This window comes from Musa acuminata, chromosome BXJ1-3, assembly GCF_036884655.1.
Source record: "Musa acuminata AAA Group cultivar baxijiao chromosome BXJ1-3, Cavendish_Baxijiao_AAA, whole genome shotgun sequence".
Classification (NCBI taxonomy): Eukaryota; Viridiplantae; Streptophyta; class Magnoliopsida; order Zingiberales; family Musaceae; genus Musa; species Musa acuminata.
This window is the reverse complement of record NC_088329.1, coordinates 5,857,212-5,874,101: the sequence shown is the minus strand read 5'-3', so window position 1 is coordinate 5,874,101 and position 16,890 is coordinate 5,857,212. Positions and strand designations below refer to the sequence as shown.

Here is a 16,890-nt window from a genome sequence, read left to right as displayed (position 1 = left end):
CCATATAACTAAGCATCTGCCTCTAGGAGTCACAAACAGAACGAGGCATATATATAGGCTTCAATTATATTAAATATAAGTAGTTCCTACATTTCTTTCTATGACAACAATCATATCATCAACGTCGACTTGGAACATAGTTAGTGAGCCCACATGAACATAAAGTATTTTATGATAATCTAGTGCTATAAATTGCTTATCTCAAGTGAATTTTACTAGCATGACCCAATATACCAAAACTAAAATTTAGTAGAAAACCTCTCTAAGTGTTCTCTCTCTCTCTCTCTCTCTCTATATATATATATATGTATGTCTATACTTTCTGTTTTTCCTGATATTCCACCTATCAGGATATTTAAATGCCCATGTATCAAGTGACAATTTGAGTAATAAATACAGTAAGTGTAATTCCATATCAATCATCATGATAATTTACCCTACCTTTGATAGAAAACAAACTAAAACCTGTAAAAATTCTATGCCATATCAATGTAAAAGATAATTTAATTTCTTCAAAAAAATAATCCACATAAAAGAACTAATAAATCATGAGTTGCTGACATTTAAACAGTGTGATGCCAATAACTACTAATACAGCATTCGTAATTGCAAGCAATGCATCTTGTAAATGAAAGAATCAGTAGTAATATGCTGCCCCAAACAAACTTATTTGACTAAGTTTCTAAAAGAGATAATAGCTACCCAGATAGGTAATTTGGCATGCTTCAGAGATAGTATTTATAGCATCTAAATTGACCATTTCTAGTTCCCAAGCCTGGTGCTTTGCCATCTTCAGGGACCAAGTTGAAGAAAATGCATTTATATGAAATACGCCCTTAATTTTCCCAGTTATTGTACTGTTGCTTATGTATGCCTATTTCTGTTTTTGTTGCAACCTTACATCAAGTCTCCTAAATTATTGTCTTTTCCATAATACGACCTTAATTTTTCTCCCAAGTTATTGTACATCCTTACATCAACTATACTATGTTTTTCTCTTTCCATAACCTAAACACTATTTGCCACTAACTGTCAATTTCTAGTGCACCTTCTCCGTCACAAAAGATCTTCTCCATCTTCAAATTACAAATTCATGCATAAAATTTCAAATCCAACGACATCCAAGCAACATCTAGTTCTGTCGTACTGTACACAATACTGTCATGCTTAGTGTCTAAGACTAGAGCTTACTGGTTAAGGAATGGAGAACATGTATTAACAAAACGGTATAATAAAGAGCAAACGATGTCTTAAGAAGTAATAAGTATATCAATAGTAAGCATTATGTAGCAATCCTAATTACTATGATGCATGTAACAATATCCTAGAGAAAACAAGTAGTCTTGTCCAATCAACAAAAGATCAGTGAGCAATATGAAAATCTAGTGTAAAAGTGCTTCCACAAACTAGTGACTCTCAAAGCATAAACAGCATAAAGGCAGTGAACAAAGCACCCACCAAAGTAGATTCTAGGAAGGATCAAATTTCGCATCCTTACCCCTGAAAGCAGAGTTGTTTCCATATCAAGCTGCCCACTTTCTTTTCTCCTATTTTTCCTCTCAAAAAACAAAGATCAAAAGATGGAAATGATCAAAGTTAACTAAGACTAATTAGGGACTATAAGAAGGCGAAAACATAGTCCATTGAAGTCCAGTATAGCTAACACTGTCCAAGGAAACAAGAATCACAAATCAAAGCACAGGATCCAGCACTAAGAGTTGCAAGCTTTCTGGCAGAACCTCTAATCAGTTCCCTGAAGACTTGAGTTCCTCCAAGGTCGCCTTGATGTGGTCCCTTACAAGATCTATCCGTTTCAAGTAAACCTCCATTTCCAGAATCTGCTGCTTTCTCCATTTGTCATCCACAGGTGTCCCTGGGGCCCCCAAAGAACTATCCCCAAGGCTCAGGGGCAGCAGGCTGAATGGTGATGTCCCACCACTGGGTCCTGGACCAAGAGGCCCTCCAATAGCAGAATTTATCAGCTCCTTAAACAAAGGTGAGAGGCAGCTCTTCACAGTCTCCTCGATGATGCTTGGCATCCCAGATGCTGAAGCTAAAGGCGTTTGCATCATAGGAGTGGAATTCTCTGTTCCGACTCCTCCAACTGGTGCTGCTGCAGCTGCCTCTTCCGCGAGTCTCCTATTCAAGCGCCTTCTCGATCTTGAGATCCTTCTATTAGAACTCAGAGAACCCTCGTTGATGGGAACTGTGATGACCTCGTTGGGGATGGTGTTGTTGGGGGTATTCAAGTCCTCATCGTCGCTCTCATGGGCCCTCTTCACGCTCGCGCTCCAGATGTTCCGAGCGATGTCATAGATGGCCCGCTCGTGGGCGCTCTTAAAGGCGAAGTCTTTCCCCATGGACCGCATTCGACTGACGCAATTCCGGTACTTCTTCTTCAGCCGGCGCAGTTTCTCGATGAGCTGGTTCTTCGTGAACTCAAATTGGAGCTGCTTCTTGATCTCCTCGTAGAAGGGGCCGGTGTCGTACTGGTGTGAGGCAAAGGTGGTGCCGCGCCTGGATGTGAACTCGAAGAATCCCTGCAGAATCTTGATCTCTTCTTCGTCGGTCCAAAGCCGCTGGAAGAGCCGGCGGGAATCATCGAACGCGACGACGGCAAGGGACCTTCTATCCTCGGAAGCGGAGGCCGCGGAGACCAGGACAGGGACGGAGGAAGAGGAGGGAATGAATAGGGCAGCGTCGGAGGAGGGGGCAGAGGCGGCGGCGGAGACGGATAGTACTTGGACCGAGATCGCACCATTCTGAGGAGCGGCGGTAGCGGTGCTGGTGGTGGCGGAAGCCACGGTAGCGGCGTGGGTTAGGTTGGGGTTGGCTTTGGGGTCAGAGTTAGGGTCTGCAGCGTGATGGGAGGAGGCGGCAAAATTCGGATGGCCAGCCGCAGGTGATGCCTGAGGCTGCAGCGGCGGAGGCGGCGGCAAAGTCGCCTGGGAGGCCTGGCCATCACCACCGTCGTCGTCCTCATCTTCGCTGTCGTCGCTCTCGTCGTCGTCGTCGGTGTCCTCCTCGTCCTCGAAGACAGCGCGCTCCTGCTCTGCTTCTTCCGCGCTCGGCATCTCCTATTTTTCTTCTCTCTTGAAGCGAATGGATCGATCCGGCACGGAGAAGGGTTCGGTTAGATTTGGGTTTAAATTAGGGTTAGGGTTTGGTCGCGATGTGATACCTCGGGCGATGTTGGGTAGGTACGACTACGGCTTCAGGTCTGATACACGAGGATTTGGTGTAATCCGCAGCAGGTCGTGAATCTTCACCGCACGATGCCTCTCGGACGGTCATGATGATGATCGTGGTTTGGTGGAACCACGGGTTCGATAAGGCCGTGACAGTTTCCAAACAATAAAAGCTCCCATCGTCATATCTACAGCTCGAATCTTAACCGCTCGTTAGACGGTCAAAGCTCGGAAGATGCCACCCATCCGACGGCCGAGATTGGTCGAATCGCAGATCTGTCCTTGCCTCCGACTGCCTCAGTTCAGGTAACAGAACCAATGGAATCGAGCCACGTATGACAAACCAATCATTTTACTTACGTGTCGCATGACAAAGCACGTGTTATGGTGTCCAGAGTGCAGTAGCCACGAATCCTAGGAATTTGACTGTGTCATACGTGCCTATGAGCCCCACGTAGAACATCTCCTATTGCCTGTTTGCAAGTAGCCACTACGGCATGCAGTTTACCTTGGATTGCTTCCATGGAAGTTGAAAGAAGATGAAGAAGACAAAAGATCGAACACCGAGAGGACAATGGAAGACAGTGAGGGTGCAACATGCTGCGGACAACACTTTGTCGAAGTAACCTTTATTGCACAACAAAAACACTTGCTTACATGAATCACAATAAACCATTCCAATCCTGCATAATTCACCACTCCACTGGATCTCTAAGCTATGGTAATTTGAGCATGCTTATGCAACATGATGTACGGATAACATGGAGTCTTCTTGTTGCTTTTATGCGGAAGACTTCATCTCTTCTAGGAAGGCTTCCATGTGCTCCTCCTCCACGCACTGCGTCATTATTCGGGTACCCTTCTTGGGCGTTGGCGGCGCCCCGATGATGCCGACCGCCATGAAATCGAAGTAAGCGAAGGGTATCACGTGGAGCGGCTTCCCCCACCCGTAATCCACGTCAAGGAAGCCCAATCGCGTCCAGTCCGACACGAACAGCGAGTCGTACGTGAAGGTGAGCTCGTAGGGATCCTCCTTGAAGTCCCCCACAGCCCACTTGGCGAACTTGCCGGGGAGACCGGCCTTGGCGATCCTGATGATGTTCACCACGTCGACGAGCTCCGCGGTAGCGACGTGGCCGCTGCGGGCGGTGACGGCCACCGGGTAGAAGCAGTTTCCGTAGAACCCGCCTTCCGCGGGCAGCAGCTGCTGCATCAGGTGGCGGGTGTTGGCGAAGAAGCAGAGGTGGACGTGGGCCTCGGGGTCGAGCTTGATGGCGCGGGTGCGCGACCGCCACAGCTTCGCGATCGCGACGTCGAAGGTGGAGCAGCGGTGGCCGGTGAGCTCGAAGTACTGCGCCTTGATCTGGTTGACGGCGTCGTGGGAGACGTCCATGGTGTTGTAGAGCAGCCTGAAGGCGGGGAAGACCGGTGGGCCAGCGGGAGGGAGCTTGGGAGGGCTGGGGATGACCTCCCTTATCCATACCGGGTCCACGATGGGCTTCGGAAGGCCCCGAGCAACCTCACCGATGGCGTTCACGAACTGGGCGGCACCGAGGCCGTCAGCGATGGTGTGGACGGAGATGAGGCCGACGACGAATCCGCCGCAGATGAACTCCGTCACCTGTAAGGGAGAAGAACGTAGAGTCAACTGCTTGCCATAGAAGTCCCTCTCGCCACAACTCCACACGCGCGCGCGCACACAGTCTTAAGATCACGGACAAGAACATACAGATCTGTGCTACATGTCATGAAATCATCAAAGTATACATGCCTGCATCATGAGAGGAAGATTTATGGGGTCGAACTCTGGGCTTGGCACAGGAAAGAGCTCATCCTTGGAGATCATGAGCGGGAGGTCGAGATACTTCACGTCCTCGAGGCTACAGTTCGCGGACGCCTCGACAAACCAGGCGCCCTCGCCGGTGCAAGCAACACACACGTCACCTTGCTCGGAGTCCACGAACCGGCCGGCGAAGGGGTAGTACATCACCAGCACCCTCGACAGTGCGTCCTTGATCACCTCGGCCGGCTTCTCGCCGTGCTGGAACACATGGAGCGACCGCACCATGTGCCTGAGGCCGGCGACGCGGTCGATGATGGAGAGGGAGAGCGTCTCGTTGGGAGTCGGTTCGCGTGGAGCGACGAAGGAGTGGGACGTTCTGGTCACGGAGAAGCTCATCTTCTTCTTGGCCTGCAACTACTGGATTGATAGCACATGTAGGTTTTGGGGCGTTTAAATAGATGGAGAAGATTGCAGGTTGTTGCGTCTCGAGTTCATGCTGTGAGGAGGAGAACACCATCAGATCGTAGGTGAAAGTGCAATTCATCTCTAACAGTCGAAATGTGTACTCTCAGACAACGATCGTTGTTGGTGTTGGTGGAGATGAGTATGAAGAATGTGTGGATGAAACAACCAAGATGGTTTCTGGACTTGCAAGTTTTGTGCACACCAACTCTTGACGTTGATAGCATTGCATCCACATTATAATTATTTATATCACACGTCTATCCTCTTAAAGTATTGTTACATATCTATCCTTAAAGTATACAAATTGTAATTGTTCCTCCAAAATTAGCATACTATAATTATAAGTAGACTATCTGAATTAAAAATAATATAAAAATTTTAAATACCTAAAATGATTTTATTATTGTATTAATTATTTTACCCTCCATTTATTGCATTAGGATTATCTATCTCTTTCATTTTGATCCTGGAAAAAATTAGATATTTGAAGGATTATATCAAATATTTTAGAAGAATTGAATATATATATATAATTTAGATGGGAAAAAAAGAAAAAATCACCAACTTTAAAGGAAGATACATGTAATTTTGGTTTTCATTTTTTATAATTTACTTTCTATTTGGGCACAGTTGGAAGGTTAAAGGACCACTAAAAGAAAAAAAAAAAAAGTCAACAATGGTCGACCCAACTTATCTTGTATCCCAAATCCTAGCAAACCAATAGCCAACATGTACCTTTCATGTTTATAACTGGCTTGTGGATTGGGTTGCTTAATTGCTAGGCCATCGTTAGCTAGAATAGGTTTTTGAGATGTTATCCAACACTTAGCTTGATTGATCATAAAGGAATCATTTGGATACTTGTTTACATAGCAATATTCCAATTCCTTTTAAGGATCCATGCAAGTTGGCGTGTTGCATCAACTACAGGCTTCAACCCCTTTCTTAAAATTAATTCAAATAGTTAAGATTAGATAAAATAAAAGATAAAATTTTAATTTTAATTAAATAGATTAGGATAAAAAAATTTATTGGGATATTATAGATTTTTTTTATTATTTATTGAAAAACTATAGAAAAATCAATAATATGATATCAAAGTTAACAATGTGGTATTATATTCGAAGAAGATCAATAGGAGTATATTGATTAAAAAAGAAAGGAAGACTAATAGATCCAAAAAAAATAAAAAAAAAGAAGATGATAGACGTTGGAGTAAGTGTTCATATTCAATTCCTTATCTTCAAGGGTGACAACGATCAATTCAATTTTGGACTATTAAAATGAAAATCAGATTTCAAGAAAGAGATCAAAATAGTATAGATCATGATTGATCAAAATGAGAGTTAGAGGAACCCATCAATGTTTTTATTATAAAAAAAATTGACATATTGAAAAGAATTATTGGTTAAAAATAATAATAATAATAATAATAATAATAATAATAATAAAAGAGATAAAAAATATATATTTTTTATAATATTTGATGAAAAATATTTTAGATCATTTAGTTTTTGAAGAATGGATGTAGTAATCATCGTTATTTTCCTTTTATCAGAGCAATGAACGGAAGGCAACAGTCGATTAAGGAAGAGAGAGTCATAGTCACATGCCACCTCCATCACCAGCAGCCAAGCCAACAATTAGCGTACCATCAAATGCATGATATATCGGTTGCCGACGTTCGCTTGGAATGGATTGTCTTATCCTTTCAAAGAGAGTGACGACGCTCTAGTTTTACCGGTGTGGGTTTAGCAGGAAGGAAGTCTTCGATAAAATGGAGTAAAGGAAAAGAAATGTTCATGCAACATTTCTATCACGCATAAAATTAAACTAAAATTAAACCCAATTACACTTAAAATTAAATTAAAATTTAAATATCCAAACGAGATCTGATCGGTTCACTTAAAATATTCAATTTCAAATTGATCCAAACAAGATTTGATCGGTTCAACATAATAAAAAGGACTATGAATTCTTTCTTGATTCTAATGTTAATTGACATAAATAGTGAGAATGTCGCCATACAAGTAGTGAAATTTTTTTCTGATAAATATCATAAAATACTGATTAAAAATCTAAGAAAAAAAATCTAAGTTCTCAATTCTTCAGACAACTTCTCAGATGAAAATGCTAAATACAGTGAACCTAAAGCCACAGCTGAACAACTTCCATGACCTTACACAACTTGGAGAAACCTTTTGCCTCAAAGACCTCAAAGGGACACTTCAACCAATATATCCAGCCTGTCTCAGATATAGCATTGATTAATTTGGTTAAGTTGGTAACATGATCACACCGAACCTAAAATCGACTACAAGTCCGTGCTTGAAATCCAATAATGGAAGTAGCTCCCAGTTTGTATGCAGAGAGAGATTCACTGGATAGGAGGACGACAGATTCCTTTCTTCTCTGTTATATTGCTTAGTTAAGTATTGACTTGTCTTAAAACGAAGCCGGCGAGTGTCCAGAGCTAAACATCGGTTGACAAGTCACAAGAAGTTGTGTGCATCTCTAGTTTACTCTAATAAAGCCATGTTTCATCAGTCTTATACGAACTTCAAAGTTACGTAGGAAGAACTTCTGCTCAGAAGCAAAGTATACCAGTAATAATAAATTGTGGGAACTTTAGAGAACTATTGAGTAATGCTGATGTATAAGTTCCATCATGGCTGCGTGGAGCATGCTACAAGGATAACTAAATGTTGGACACCAACTTGTGACTGTGCTACAACACATAAAGCCATGAGTAGAATGCTGTAATGATCATAACATGGTGATATAATGAGGTGTGTGTGTGTGTGTGTGTGAGAGAGAGAGAGAGAGAGAGAGAGAGAGAAGAAACGGGGAATTCAAAGGCCTTAGAATGCTATCCATCTTTAAAGATTTCAAATACTGACGCTATGATAATGATCAAGTGGCTCTCATTCTATAGTCTTGCCTTACCGTGTGGATAAATATTTAACTTTTGTCATTGTATGGAAATAAACTACAGCTGATAGATAGCACCTGTTTGTCTGGTGGAGTGTGGAACATCAGAAGAGGCATGAATAATTTAGTGAAGACCCCTTTTTTGGTTGTTGGTAGTGTGGGCGCCATGAGACAGATGCTTGCGAGATTCTTTGTCTTCCGTCTCCTTGTTCAAGACAACCTGAAGTTTTCTATTTTTTTATTCTCGTGGGACAGAAATAGAAAAGTTTGGTGTTCCAATCTAGATAATATATTTGAAGGTTTAGATTATATGATCTAGATAAGATATATTATAAATATAATTAGATTTTATGATTATCGATAAATACAAAGAAAATTATCATTGATCAATGTTGATATGTGAGTGGGAGCTAATTATTATTGATCTATATGTAGATAATATTTTATTTATCAATAGTAATATTAGTTTATTATATTAAATTTAAAAAATTTAAAATTTTAGAATGATTGATATGAATGAATCATCTTATATTATTGACATTGAAATTACTACTTATAAATAAGTGTCATGAAAGTTAATCATGTGAGTGATAGTACGTGTGACACGTGTAATCAGTTTGTTTATTATTATTATTATTATTATTATTTTCTTACTTTATGTTACATATAATATATATTGTGATCTTCATTGATCCGTACAATGGAATCGGACCATAATGAGATCACGATAATAAGACTGATTTATCTCAAAACATAAACCCTAAAAATTCTGGTCATAAATTACTCGAGAGGAACATCGAGATAACTGGACAGACTGGTGTATTATATATATATTTATATGATAGAGGAAACTAGTCTCATAGCTACTCGTATGGGGACACTAGGAATATATTGCAGGTGCTCATTGATTCCATGATCCTTATTTTGTGTCTAGTCCTTAGACTTAAGGCACCAAAGATATCATGTATGAGTATTCTATTCTTTGATACCAGACTTGTAGGTTTGAAGATTCCAGATCTAGCATAATTGATCATCAGGAGTAGTAGCCAAACTTACTAGGTCAATTGAGTATCGATAGAGGATCATTATCTCTCGGTGTCATAAGAGAAATATCATATATATTCTTGCTCAAGCAAATCCCTAGCTAATGTCATTCAGATTAGAAAAAAGAGTTATCCGAAAGAATTTAATTATAGTGAAACTTGAGTAGATTCCGTATGGGTTTTATAGCACCATGCACGGTATACGGTCTCTGAGATATTAGATGGATAAGGGACTATAGATACCTAATAAATGATGACAGATAGGTCTAATTAATTGGATTCCCTTATATCATTTGGGAAGTACGACGTAGTGGCTAATATGTCGGTAGTCGACGAGTCGAGTGAATTATTATGAATATAATAATTCATTGAGCAAAAGGAGTTTTGATAAATATGATCACAACCAGCTCGATATTGAGCCTAGAAGGTCACATACATATGATAGGTGTTACAACGAGTAGAGATTTAGATATAAAATATCCGTTAGAGCCCTTATCTTATTGGATATCTAGTAAGCTCCTGGATCTTATGGATAAGATTTTCTAAGAACCAATGAGAGATTATTAGGTAGAGATCCACTAATCAAAAAAGCTTGGGTAGTTGAATAAAAATCTAATATCCAATAGAGTAGGATCCATCAGGGTTAAGTTGACAGAAACCTCTATAAATAGGAGAGAACTAAATGAGCATATGCTAGACTCTTTCCCCTCCATCGATAGCCTTAGTTTGGGGCATGTGGACAACAAGAAGGGCCAGCCCCTTCTTGATCACATGATGCACGTGGAAAGGAAGATCATGTAGCGATTTGAAGAGCGTCTTTGCTGCATCTATCGTATGGATCACCGCTAGAGAAGAGGACAATTGTATAGAAAAATATATAGGTTACATCACATGTGCAGTGGAAGAACAAAAACAAAAGTTTCAAATTTTCATAAAAAGGTTTCATCATCATGCGAAGATTGATGTGTAAAAATCTATGAAACTAAAATCCACATATGAGATAGTTGTGTTACTTAAGGAGATCTTATATCCTTAAAATCTGGCAGATCTTTGAAAAAGGATGAAGGAGGTCAATTGTACTATTTAGCGGTGATCTATATGGTAGAGGCTGTGAAGATGCTCCTCAAATCGCTACCCAAATCTTCATATTTGTTAGCCGAGAAGAAATATGGTGGAGGAGAATAGGAGGTGACAGCCAAAAAGACTTAGCCTTTAACCCTTTGATTCCCTCCTATTTATAGAGGTCCTTTGTCAACATAATCATAATAGATCCTGTCCTATTGGGTATTGGATCTTCATGGGTATTGGATCTCCATCCAACTGCCCAAGCCTCTTAGATTAGTGAACATATATCTAATAATCTCTCGTTGACTCTTATTAGATTTCATCCATAGGATCCAATAATTCAAGGGTTTATTAGATATCTAATAAGATAGGGGCTCCTACGGATATCTCATATCTGAACCTCTACCCGTCGCAATGCCTACCATATATGTGTGATCCTCTAGGCCCAATATCGAGTTGGTCATAAGTCATACTTGACAGAACTCCTTTTGGCTTAATGAATTATTATCTCTATAATAATTCACTCGACTCATCGATTGTAAACGTATTAGGCCATTATGTCGTAATCCCTAGACGATATAGGGGAATCCAATCCATTGGATTTATTTGTCCTCGCTTTAATCAGATTCTTCCGGAGAACTCATCTCTCAATCTGAATGATACTGGCTAGGGATTTATCTGAGCAAAAACACATGAGATATTCCTCTCATCACACTAAGAGCGGATGATCCTCTATCAACACTGATTAGCCATCGTAAGGTTGACTGCAAGTCCCGATGATTTGTTGTGTTAGATTTGGAACTTCCAAACCTATAAGTCTGGTATCAAAGAGTTGAGTACTCACATAAGACATCCTTGGTATCACAAGTCTAAGGACCAGATATACCACTAGAATGATGAAATCACTATTTAACAATAAGGTATCATCAACAATCCAGCATTCCGTGAGCGGATTAATCAGTGAACTTATTATCCAATGAGCACATGCATTATATTCATAATGTTCCCACACGAGTAGCTATAAAACCAATCGCCTCCATTATATAGACGAGTATACAATACGTCAATCTATATGGTTATCTTAATGTCCCTCTCGAGTAATCGATAACTGAGATTATTTATGATTTATGTTTAAAGATGAATCGGTCTCATTATCGTGATCTCATCACAATTCGATTTCCATTACACATATCCATGAATATCACTATATATATATATATATATATATATATATATATATATATATATATATATATATATATATAAAGTAATAAAAATTAAAAATATAATAATAATAATAATAATAATAATAATAATAATAAGCAAAAAGAGAGTGTGTCATGTGATAGTGTCATCACTCACGTGATTGGCTTATAAGGCACATATGACTACTAAGTTGACCTCTTTCATCCTTTTTTTATAGATATGGAAGTTTTCAAGGATATACGATCTCCCTAGATAACACATTTTTTATATATGGGTAGTTTTCGATTTTGCAAATTTTTCACACACCAATCTTCTCACGATGACGAGAATATTTTTTTGTGAGAAATTTAATATTTTTGTTTTATATTCTTCCGCTGTGCATATGATACTGCCCAAGGTTTCCTAATAGAAATATTCAAGAATAGATCTAAAGAATTACTATGATTGTATCAGAAAGGACATATCGGTTGAGTTTTCGAGAGATTTAGTATACAACTTTACTTAGCAGATGATAAAAATAAAAATTTAAATCAAAATATGTGTTTTTAAAGTAATTTGAAAAAGGATCAGATAAAAAATATTGATTATGTATGTACAGTTGAAAGTCTTATTACATACTCAAGTCTATACCAAAGATATCAATTTTGTAGTTAGAATACTGGTATCTACTATCCAATAATAAAAAACTAAAAGACTATAAAGAAAATAATAGGATATCTGGAAGAGACAAATATTATACAATCAAATATATAAAATTTAATTAGCTTGAAATGATGGTATTTTTTTTATGTTGGTTCTATAAATTATCTTAATAGGTGGAAGTCAACTTTATGTTTTATATTTATATTAGTTAGAGGAGTAATTTATAAAAAAATATAAAATAAATGTATTATTATATTATCATCTATAGAAGTTGATCTTATGATATGCCTAGAAGCCACTAATTCTGATGACCGTCAAATTTTATCTCAAGACTTTGAGATCAAACTTAATTAATTCACCGAAGTTAAATGACAAAAGTAAAAATTTTAGCAAATGAATATTGATTAAGTTTTAGAGAGATTTAGTTTACAACTTTCTTCAACAAATGATAAAAGTAAAAAAAATTTAATCAAAATAAATATTTTTAAAATAATTTAGAAAGATCAGATAAAAATATATTCATTATATACGTCGAAGTTGAAAGTCTGCTCAAGCTCATGCTAGAACAAATATCAATTTGAGAGTTGGAGTACTATGTGTATATTAGAGCTACCTAAGAATGAAATACTAAAATACTATAAAAAATAATAAAATATATAAAAGGGATAAAGGATTATATATATATATAATTTAATTAGCTTGAAATATTAATATTTTTAAATATTAATTTTATAAATTATCTGGATAGTAGGAAATCCACTTTATGTTTTGTATTTATATTAGTTGGATGACCAATTTATAGAAAAAAAATATAAAACAATGTATTATTACATTATCAATTATAGAAGCTAATTTTATGGCATGTTTTGAAACAACTAATTAAGCTTTATAATTATAAAATTTTATTTCGAGACTGGGTGTAATCAGACTCAATTATCAAGTCATTGAAAATATATTATGATATATCGTAATAATTTTCTTCTTTAAGAATAGTAAGTATTATAGTAGTTTTATGCATTATAGTATAAATCATTTGATGATTAGAAAAAATATTCAGAAATAATTAATGTTAATTAAGAACTTCACTACGATGATTCTTTCTCCCTTTTGTTCCTAATTTATTATTTATAATGGTCATAATAGGTAAAAAGAGAAATACGAGTTTAACTGTTCTTGCATATCAATATTATTATGACTTTCGAATCCAACTATGATGCGTTTATAAATTAGATAAAGACCAATGATGATGCGTTTATAGATTAGATAAAGACTTTTGAATGACATTGAAAAGTATATATCATATATTTAAATTATTATAATTTTATTTTAATTTCTAATATTAAAATTTTTTACATAATAGGAACATAATCTTAATTTTTATGCTCACATAAGTTAAATGCAATTGGATCTAACAAGTATGTGTACTGGTTCAAGCATATCAACCTCAGTTTACTGGAGTCTTGCATCAATGGACGATATTATTTCAATATAATAAAAAAATGATGGAGGTAAGACTGTCTTTGACTTTTTTTTCAAGAATAATTAATAAAATCATATTCAAACCCAAATTCTTGAAAGATCTATCAAACTATTTACTAGCTAGCATCATTATTTATTGTCTTGCATTTCGATTTGTATTGCCTTTCATTTCGATTTGTTTTATCTTACGTAGGAGTCATGCTTTTTTTTTTAATATTATTTTAATTATATTAGAAGTTAAATGAGAACTCAATATACGCATGAACACTTGACTCAAATACAAGCCAAATAGCCAAATACAGAAAAGGAAAAGCATATCAAGAGCAAATACAACTCATAAAACTTATAATAGATTGGATAACTAGCGATTCTAAAAACTTGCCTTCAAGAAATAGGTCAATAAAATTATAAACTTTTATCAATTATAATAAAAAATACTTAAATTTCTTGAGAAAATTAACAAGGATGACTACAGCGTAGAGAACAAGCAATAAGCTGTTCGTTGCGCTTCTGTTCTAATCAATTAATGGAAATCAAACCAGACGTCATTACTTTTATTCTCAGGAACGAAGACACAAAAGAGAAGGGCCAAAGCAGCAGAGGAGGGTAGCAGTAAGGGAGGCCGAGCTGAGTTCTAGGCGGCGAGCTTCTCCCACTTGAGGGGCTTCACCACCTCCCAAGTGAAGTCGGGGTCGTCCCTCCCAAAGTGCCCGTAGGCCGCAGTCTTCAGGAACCTGCCACTGCCTCCCCTCTTCAGGTCCAGGTTGATGGTGATCATCCCAGGCCTGAAGTCGAAGTTCTCCTTCACAATGCTCAGGATCTCCTTGTCCGGGATTTTGCCGGTGCCGTAGGTGTCCACGAACACCGAGAGCGGCTCCGGCACGCCGATGGCGTACGAGACCTGCACGATGCAGCGGCGGGCGAGCCCACTGGCGACGATGCTCTTGGCCGCCTGCCTCACGATGTAGGCGCCGCTGCGGTCCACCTTAGTGGGATCCTTGCCGGAGAAGGCGCCGCCGCCGTGCGCGCCCCAGCCGCCGTAGGTGTCGATGATGATCTTACGGCCGGTGAGCCCGGCGTCGCCGTGGGGGCCGCCGATGACGAACCGGCCCGAGGGGTTGAGGTGGAAGATGGTCTTCTCGTCGAGGTACTGCTCGGGGACGACGGGCTTGATGACGTGCTCCTTGAGGTCGGCGGCGATCTCGTCGTTGGTCACGGTCTCATCGTGCTGGGTGGAGATGAGGATGGTGTGGACGCGGATGGGCACCATGGCACCGTGGTCGTTGCGGTACTCCACCGTCACCTGGGTCTTGCCGTCGGGCCTCAGCCAGGAGCAGGTGCCGTTCTTGCGCACCTCGGTGAGGCGCGCGCCGAGCTTGGTGGCGAGGACGTGGCTGAGGGGCATGAGCTCCGGAGTCTCGTCGGTGGCGTACCCAAACATGTGACCCTGGTCGCCCGCGCCGATCTCCTCGGGGCGCTTGGTGAAGTGGCCGTGCACGCCCTGGGCGATGTCAGGGGACTGCTGCTCGATGTTGACGAGCACCTTGCAGCGGTCGGCATCCAGGCCGACCTCGTCGGACACGAACCCGATGGCGCGGCACGTGTCGCGGACGATCTTCTCGTAGTCGACATTGGCCTTGGTGGTGATCTCCCCGAACACCATGACCATGTTGGTCTTGGTGCAGGTCTCGCAGGCGACCTTGCTGTCGGGGTCTTGCTCCAAGCAAGCATCGAGAACAGCGTCGGAGATCTGATCGCAGAGCTTGTCAGGGTGTCCCTCGTTCACAGACTCGGAGGTGAAAAGGAAGGTTTCGTCGGTAGCCATGGCGTCGAAGCTGCAGAATAAACACAAAAATAAGCAACTCTAAATGATTGAGCAGTTGATACATCTGATCCCAATAAAATTCTACATCTTCCTATGTCCAAGTAGAATGTTCTGTAGAGAAAGGCAGCAAAGAGGCAATCTGATTCCGACAAGGAACTCGTCAGCATCGACAAAGTAATGCGCATGGAATGTCAAGAGAATCTACTTGCCCAAGAATCAGAATCCAAGGAACAGAGGGAATATCAAAAGAATCTATCTAATCAAGAATCAGAATCCAACAACGCGATAGCAAAGTGGATCACTTTAATGTGGATAAGATCCCCGGCAACGCAAGCCACCACAGGAAGCAAATCAACACTCGAGGATCTTAAAACAGAGTTAGGAGAAGTATGAGTGAGGCATAATTTGACATTAAGCAGCATCGAGAACCAGAAATTACACCGAAGTAAAAGTGAGGTGCTATATGACACAGGATCGAGAGTGTGCCATAACAGAGATGCGGCAGAAACCAGACATTAGCAACATCAAATGGCATATGATAGTAACTGGATCTAATAATAAGAGTGATTCAGTGCATGAAGCTCCTGCAACATAGCAATCTTACCCCTTTACATAAAAAGAAATCTTCTTCTCAATTGTAACCCTAGTCACCGAGGCCACAGAAGAACAAGGCACAATCTATCTAGATCTAATCATCATCAACGAAATCAAAATGGGCGATCGATTCACTTAAGCTGTTAAGCTTTCTCGCCGGAACTCTCAGATCCAGGCAGTCAAAAGTACAATCATCGGTGATTGGCCAAATAATATACCAAATCTGGCCTCAAGCAACGATGCAAGGACAAGAAAACTGGTTGCAGACTATCTTATTTAGGACTATGGCCAGATCTAGTCACTCACGAAGAAGAACAACACGGATCAAGCAAACAAAAACACAGCATTTGCACAACATGCGAGTAGATCTAAAGCCATCAGATCCGGATATTCATGAAGCAGAGGAACAACCTCAACGACAGGTTAAAAGCCCCCATTCCGACCTATAAATCGAAGAACAGCATCGAGTTCACAATGAAACCATTAAGAATCTAGAGAAGAAAGAGCATCATACCGGTAATTCCGGAGCTGATGCCTGACCTCGCTGGATCAAGAAGACCCCTTTGACGGCGTCTTCCCTTCGCCCGACGTCTCAATTTATAGATGAATGGCGCTTCGAAGCTACGCGCTTCTCAACCGGTGCTTATTATTTACTTATCTCATTTCTCA

General features: G+C 39.8%; 3 protein-coding genes across 3 annotated transcripts; all 3 read right to left on the bottom strand.

The window, feature by feature from the left end:
• Window positions 1-1,587: 1,587 nt before the first annotated feature.
• LOC135618863 (probable transcription factor At5g28040) lies at window positions 1,588-3,164 on the bottom strand. Its single transcript, XM_065120233.1, has one exon. The coding sequence runs from the start codon at window positions 3,072-3,074 to the stop codon at window positions 1,746-1,748; it is 1,329 nt and encodes a 442-aa protein (XP_064976305.1). The 5' UTR covers window positions 3,075-3,164; the 3' UTR covers window positions 1,588-1,745.
• Window positions 3,165-3,801: 637 nt separating this feature from the next.
• LOC135636790 (acyl transferase 4-like) lies at window positions 3,802-5,480 on the bottom strand. Its single transcript, XM_065148832.1, has 2 exons — window positions 4,960-5,480; window positions 3,802-4,809 (listed from the first exon to the last, which is right to left on the bottom strand). The coding sequence occupies exons 1-2, from the start codon at window positions 5,365-5,367 to the stop codon at window positions 3,970-3,972; spliced, it is 1,248 nt and encodes a 415-aa protein (XP_065004904.1). The 5' UTR covers window positions 5,368-5,480; the 3' UTR covers window positions 3,802-3,969.
• Window positions 5,481-14,224: 8,744 nt separating this feature from the next.
• On the bottom strand, window positions 14,225-16,889 carry LOC135618861 (S-adenosylmethionine synthase 5-like). The gene is made up of 2 exons (XM_065120222.1): window positions 16,736-16,889; window positions 14,225-15,637 (listed from the first exon to the last, which is right to left on the bottom strand). The coding sequence occupies exon 2, from the start codon at window positions 15,625-15,627 to the stop codon at window positions 14,437-14,439; it is 1,191 nt and encodes a 396-aa protein (XP_064976294.1). The 5' UTR covers window positions 15,628-15,637; window positions 16,736-16,889; the 3' UTR covers window positions 14,225-14,436.
• Window position 16,890: the final 1 nt, after the last annotated feature.

Excerpts from the sequence above, each read along its gene's own strand:
- LOC135618863 (XM_065120233.1), bottom strand. The coding sequence starts at position 3,074 with ATGCCGAGCGCGGAAGAAGCAGAGCAGGAGCGCGCTGTCTTCGAGGAC.
- LOC135636790 (XM_065148832.1), bottom strand. The coding sequence starts at position 5,367 with ATGAGCTTCTCCGTGACCAGAACGTCCCACTCCTTCGTCGCTCCACGC. Across the intron at positions 4,810-4,959 it reads ATCTTCCTCTCATGATGCAG|GTGACGGAGTTCATCTGCGG; the intron begins GCATGTATACTT and ends TCTCCCTTACAG.
- LOC135618861 (XM_065120222.1), bottom strand. The coding sequence starts at position 15,627 with ATGGCTACCGACGAAACCTTCCTTTTCACCTCCGAGTCTGTGAACGAG.